Here is a 6,997-nt window from a genome sequence, read left to right on the forward strand (position 1 = left end):
AGGACAGACAGAAGCTCCGGGAGGAGGGTGGGTCTGGCCTGGGGGGCGGGTGGGGGGGGAGGGACTAGAAACTTGGGGGAGGAGCTTGAGCGCCAGCCGCTGTCCCAGTTCTGCCAGCAATCGAGTGTAAGTGTCTGGTTATTACCCTACCGCAGTACGTGCGTGGGCCGCGGTACTGGAGAGGCCAGTGGCTTGCTTGCCCGGCAGGAGTACTTGCGCGCGCTATCGGCAGCAGGGAATGGAAGCGGAGGACGCAGGCAGCTATTCCCTCCAGCAAGCGCAAGCTTTTTATACGTTTCCATTCCAACAAAAGATGACTGAAGTTCCTAATATGGCAGTTATGAATGAACAAGAAATGCCAGCAGAAGTTCCAGCCCCAGCTCCTGGTCAGGAACCCACACAAGAGACTCCAAAAGGAAGGAAAGGAAAACCCAGAACAACAGAACCAAAAACACCAGTGGAACCCAAAAAACCTGCTGAGGCCAAAAAATCTGGCAAGTCCACAAAATCAAAAGAAAAGCAGGAAAAAATTACAGACACGTTTAAAGTGAAAAGTAGACCGGTTCAATAGTGTTTCAGAAGCTGAACTTTTGACCAAGACTCTACTGGACATTTTGACCTTCAATCTGGACATTGTGATTATTGGCATAAACCCAGGACTAATGGCTGCTTACAAAGGGCATCATTACCCTGGACCTGGAAACCATTTTTGGAAGTGTCTGTTTATATCAGGGCTGAGTGAGGTCCAACTGAATCACATGGATGATCATACTTCACCAGGGAAATAGGATATTGGATTTACCAATATGGTGGAAAGGATAACACCAGGCAGCAAGGATCTTTCCGGTAAAGAATTTTGTGAAGGAGGACGTATTCTAGTGCAGAAATTACAGAAATATCAGCCACGAATAGCAGTGTTTAATGGAAACTGTATTTATGAAATTTTTAGTAAGGAAGTTTTTGGAGTAAAAGTTAAGAACTTAGAATTTGGACTTCAACTGCATAAGATCCCAGACACAGAAACTCTCTGCTATGTTATGCCATCATCCAGTGCAAGATGTGCTCAGTTTCCTCGAGCCCAGGACAAAGTTCATTACTACATTAAGCTGAAGGACTTAAGAGATCAGTTGAAAGGCACTGAACGAAACACAGACATTCAAGAGGTGCAATATACATTTGACCTGCGGCTAGCCCAAGAGGATGCAAAGAAGATGGCTGTGAAGGAAGAAAAATATGATCTGGGTTATGAAGCAGCGTGCGGTGGTGCTTATAGTGAAAATCCGTGCAGTAGTGAACCTTGCAGCTTCTCTTCAAATGGGCTGACAGCTGACAGTGGAGAATCAACTTTCAGTGACATTCCAAATGGGCAGTGGATGACCCAGTCATTTACAGACCAGATTCCTTCCTTTAATAATCACTGTGCAATGCAAGAACAGGAAGAAGGAAACCATGCTTAAGAATGGTGTTTCTCAGCCCTGCTTAAATGCTGCAGTTTTAATGCAGTTGTCAAGAAGTGGCCCTCGGTTTGTTAACTGAAGTATTTTATTCATATTTTACTCTGGTGATGTAATCATGGTACAGTAGAATCAACTGTACAGACATAAGTAGTTTGGAAGGAGAAAGAGTTTTTTGTGCATGAGTTTTTGTATTGGAATTAATCATCATTCCAGCTTTTTATAAACTATCTTTCATTTATGAAGAAATTGATTTTCTTTTGGGAGTCACTTTTAACCTGTAATTTAAAAATGCAAGAGTCTGCATATTTACACTTGATTATTAACTGTGCATAAACTTAGATGCACCGTTATCCCTTTCATACGTTAAGAAGGGCATGCTAATGATAAGATTCCCATTGGTAAGGAGGCAAATGTGCTGATTTTCATCTGTGAGGTTAACCCTCAGTGGAGTCTCATTTGGTAGTTTTTAGTGGTGTTTGATGGGCTTCCTTAGTTGTATTCACACTCAGACCTCCTTGCTTTACCAGTGGTGAGCGTCTGTGAGAGTTGCTTGGTAGTAGAATTGGAGAGTATGGCCTTGCAGCAGCAGCAAGGCTAACCCAGCCTTACCTTTCAGGGCCATGAGCCCTGGCTTTGGCCCTCTCACCCCCATGTGCTGGTCCTCTAGTAGGCAGAAACTATTCTGCTGGGATGGTAAGTTCCAGGGAGTGCAGAAGACCTTTTAAATTTTGCTACTTCATCTGTGTTTTACTTGAGAGACATACATTTGATAGGGAAAGAACTGAATTTCTCTCTCAGTATCTATCACCATTCAAATTTTATCCTCCTTGGCTTTAAGCATGTAACATGGAAATGATGAGAAATGAACTTTCAGGTTGAGTAACAAGATGCTGGAGGTGTTTGATAATCTTATTTAAACTGGTGCTTTATATACATGAGATGTACAAAATAAATAATACAGGATTTTTCTTGCTAGGTAAATCGAATAAGCCAGTAATTTAAAAAAATTCTTTCTCTTCATCATTGCTGTTTGTTACTGTGGACTAAGTGAACCTCGTGGCCAGGTTACTTTGAAGTAATGTATCTTTGTGATTTTCTAATGCATTTTCCATGGTGCTACAAATAGTCCAGACTACCAGGTCTGGTGGATATCAAAGCTGGGTATTTAGAAATGCCAGTTGCATTTACTTCTTTTTTTTTTTAATTGACAAATGTCCAGGACCTTTAATTTTTTCATGAAGTATGTATTATAGTTGTTACCAAATTACAAGGGTTTTGTGTCTAAATAAAAGCATCAATTTTGGAACAGTTTTGCCTCAATCATTATACATGAATCCAAGTATGTTCTATTCAACCTGAAAAGTAAACAATTACTAAAACATATTGATAACATTTAATCACCACATAATTAATCAGACTTCTCTTGCATTTACTTCTGATCACCTCTGAATATTCTGATTTTATACCTACCCAGGGAGCATGCTGTTTCTTGATATGAAAATATTTATGAGGTTTTGTTTTTTTTCTAAAAGGTTATATAGCCTGTTGTTTTTGTAATAAGAGATACAAATTATTGTTGTGAATCTTAACATGCTTTTTTAGCTGTAGCTATGATGGATTTTATTTTTCCTTTAGTCTAGGTAAAGCTGTGCAAAAGTCATTCATGTTATTTAAATCACATTCTGTACTGCTGTTTACATGGATGTTTTGTGCAGGTGCTTTGAAGTGCCTTGCATCAGGGATTAGGAACAATTTAATTATTTTTTCATAGGACTATGTAAAGCATGTAACTAGGTATTGCTTTGGTTCTTAACGATTATAGCCTTACATAGATTTTTTTTTTTGAGTGGAGAAAATACCCTTTAAATTATGATGGACACTCACTAGAGAATGGGTTTGAAGATTTTTTTTCAAGCATACGATAATGGTGTTTTTCATTAAATATGACAGATGAATAGTAAATGTTGATATACCCTATACACAACAATATGAGACATTTTCATTAAATAATACTTTGAAAGTTTTTAAATTCATTTGAAACTCTGATGGTTTTTACAATAAAAAATATTGAAGATGAAAAAAAAATAAGGTAAGTCACAGGATTTCCCTAGTGGCCTAGTGGTTAGGATTCTGGGCTTTCACTACTGTGGCCCGGGTTCAATCCCTGGTCAGGGAACTGAGATCCCGCAAGCAACACATAAATAAATAGATAGATAGATAAATAAATAAATAAATAAGGCAAGCCACTTATGGAGAAGTAATATACATAGACAAATAGTTATAGATTAAAATGGATGGATAGACAGAGAGCTCGGAGTCAGACTGCCTGTATATGAACCCCAGGTCCACTACTTCTGACCGCATGACCTTGGGTTCTTCCCAAGGTCTCTTGTACTGTGCCTCAGTTTCCTCGTCTATACAATGGATGTATTTAATATTTCCTACCTCATAGGGTTTTTTTTTTTTGGTCACGCCACGCGGCATGTGAGATCTTAGTTTCCCGACCAGAGATCGAACCCGCGCCCCCTGCATTGGAAGCACAGAGTCTTAACCACTGGACTGCCAGGGAAGTCCCCCTCATAGGGTTTTTATGAGGATGACATGGGTGAATAGAGAAAAGCACTTACAACTGTGCAGGGTACATAGTGAGCAATTAGTAAGCTCTTGTGGGTGTTGCAGTGCATGTCACACTGTTTGGTTTGCTTGCCAGTGGTGGGATCTCCGAAAACAGGACTGGACTTCTCGTCTCTGTTGATGGGGTTGGATGGACAGACAGGCCTGCACGGGGCTATCTCAGCAGTCCTGGCTGCTGCTTTCACACTGAAAGTTCCAAGGGGGCACACGTTGGGCAGGACCAGCACATGTCTCCCACCATGGATGGAGGATCTGCTCAGTGTCAGACCCAGAGTCCCACCCCTTCCCAAAGAGGCTCACAGCTTTGTGGGGAGCAACACACCCATGAAAGGGGTCTGACCTCATGGTTCAGGTCTGGGCCATGTGTCCCACGTGGTCAACTTCAGAGGATGTCTGCCAGGCCTGAGCTTGCATGAAGGGGCCAAGCCCCTGGAGGAAACAGGCATGCTGACCAGGGAGGGAAAGCTGAAGAGTCCTCTGCAGCAGCTGACTTACGGCCATCAAGGAGCAGAAGACAAAGGGAGCACGGTCTGCAGTGCCAGAGGCTGGGAACGGATGGGGTAGATGCCAGAAAAGGTTGATTTCCTCAGAACATAAGGAGGCGTAAGGTGTGTGCACAGTAAGTGTTTGCTGACTGGCTAACTGAGCTGCTCCAGAAATTTTCAAACATTCCCAGTTATGAACGTCTTGATTCCTTATGTGTGGGGAGGGGCCTGGGAATCTGTATATTTGACAAGACCTCAGGTAAGTCTCATGAACAGGCGGTTTCCACCGCCATTCCATCCTCCAGGCCTGGGAGCTGCAGTGCCCTCCGAGAACAGGGCTGACTGTGACCTCACCTTGCCCAGCACCCTCTGACATCCCATCGAGCCCCTACTCCACGCATACCCAGCCCAGGACAACCTCCCTGGTGGAGCCCAGAGCATATCTGTCCATACTGCAGCAGGAGGCCTCCCAGGCCAGCCTGGGCTATGGGATAATTTGATATTCAAATCCTGGCAAAGACCTGCTTCAAATTGCTGCAAATTAAGCTGATTTTGTCCCTCCGAATGAGGGATTTGCTCCTGTGGATCAACCCTTCCGAGGACTTGATGAGGTCAGGATTAGAGCCGGAGGGCCGGAGAGAAAAGCCTGAGGTGGGAGGCTGGAGGGCTGGTTGTTGGTGGGAGGGCGAGCCCGGCCTCTGTGTGTCTCTCCCCAGCCCCGGAGTTTAGGGAAGTTTCCCAGAGTCTCAAAACTCAGTTCTTCACAGTGATGCGGGGCCGCTGGGCCCCTGAGGGGCCAGCCTTGCCGCCCCTGGCCTCATCCTTTTACAGAGCCCAGCCCTGTAAAATTCCCAAAGTGGACCACATCTCATCTTTCCAAGCATCTGAGAGCCAGGGCCCAACTGATCGCCCCCATTTCACTGATGAGGAAACGGAGGCGCCAAGAGGTGAGATGAGGCTTTTCTGACCAAAGACAACCTGGACTCAACCTCTGCCACCAACTTGCTGTGTGACCTTGAGCAAAGGGCCTCCGTGAGCCTCCTCGTAAGGATTACTGACAATGCATGCACAGCGCCAGACACATGGCAAGCACGCCATTAAGCATCGGCCAAGGTTACTGCCCACACAGCAAGCACCGGCCAAGGCCCTGAAGCCAGGAAGCGGCAGAACAGGGATTAGGACCCGGGCCTCTCCGGCCTGACTCAGAGTCATCCCCTGCCTTCTCCTGGAGGCCTGTGCCTGCTCCTGACGCTACCCCTCCTGACGGCGCCCCTCCCTGGCAGAACCTCATTTCCATCTGTTTTATCAAGGCCTGTACTGTATATTGCAGCCATTTCGAATTGCACCATTAAAGATTTTTTGCTGGAGACGTTAAAATTAAAAAGATCTATGTGCAAAGAGTCACAACGAATTTAATCAACTTGATTTAATAGAAAACAGCAAATGGAATTTATGATGCTCCAAAAGACAAGGGAATTTTTTTTTCAACAAAAAATAATAAAAAGCACTTTCTGGAAAACAGAAAGTGGAGTGGGACGGGGGTGGCTCCCCATCTGAGAGTTTATCAGAACCTAATCCGCGGCCAACAACCCCGGTCGGGGCGGTTTGCCCGCTAATCCCAGCTGCCATTAAAATATTAAAGATAAATCTAATCGTCTCTTTATCCAAAATAAGCGACTTTTGTGGGGGAGAAAACATATAACCCTTTGGGAGGAGAATTAGTCCTAATGCATCAAATGGAATTCGGTCCAGGCTGGGGCGAAATAGGGTTTAGAGTCAAATGAGATGGTAATAGAAATAAAACCCAGAATAACAAATTAAAAACCCTCATTTACACGAATTAAAAGAGCGCACAAAAGGGCTGGAAGCCCAGGCCTACACTCCTCAACCCCAGGCCCACTCCCCCCTCCCCTGGTCCCGCCTGCCCAGCTCTTCACCCACTCACCAGCCCCCAGGAGAGGAGCCACTGCCTGACCTCATCCTCTCAACTTGTGCCCCGCAGCTTCCTGCGGACTCCCCAGCTTCCCGCTCCGAGCCCAAGTCCAGGCTGGGTTCCTGAAGGCTGACTGAGCCTTTAGGCATCTTTCCACATCCCTGGGGTGGGCTCTGGGGTCAGACAGAACTGGGCTCCTGTCCCAGGGCCGCCCCTCACTATGTGAGGTCTTGGTTTAATTTCTTAAACCCCCCAGGCCCCTGCTAAATTCACGGGAAAATGCGGATAATACTAGTCTCCACCCTTATGCAGCCTCTCTCCACGGCCTTGACCTCATTGCTGCCTGCCGCCCTAGCTCCCCTGGATTCAACAAGATGACATCAGGACAGCCCCAGGCAGCTTGGCCACTAAGGGACCCTGGGGAGGTCAGACCTGTGCCCCTGGAAGGCAGGAGAGCTCAGCAATGGGTGAGCCTGGAAGGCAGGGGG

The 6,997-nt window shown here is 45.5% G+C and overlaps 1 protein-coding gene across 1 annotated transcript; it reads left to right on the forward strand.

Annotated features, from left to right (window-relative positions):
* The first annotated feature begins 238 nt into the window (after window positions 1–238).
* Window positions 239–1,457, forward strand: LOC133085594 (G/T mismatch-specific thymine DNA glycosylase-like). The gene is given in 2 exon segments (XM_061182722.1): window positions 239–549; window positions 551–1,457. Coding segments are annotated over 2 exon segments (1,218 nt in total).
* The last annotated feature ends 5,540 nt before the right edge of the window (window positions 1,458–6,997 follow it).

Source organism: Eubalaena glacialis, chromosome 2, assembly GCF_028564815.1.
Source record: "Eubalaena glacialis isolate mEubGla1 chromosome 2, mEubGla1.1.hap2.+ XY, whole genome shotgun sequence".
NCBI lineage: Eukaryota > Metazoa > Chordata > Mammalia > Artiodactyla > Balaenidae > Eubalaena > Eubalaena glacialis.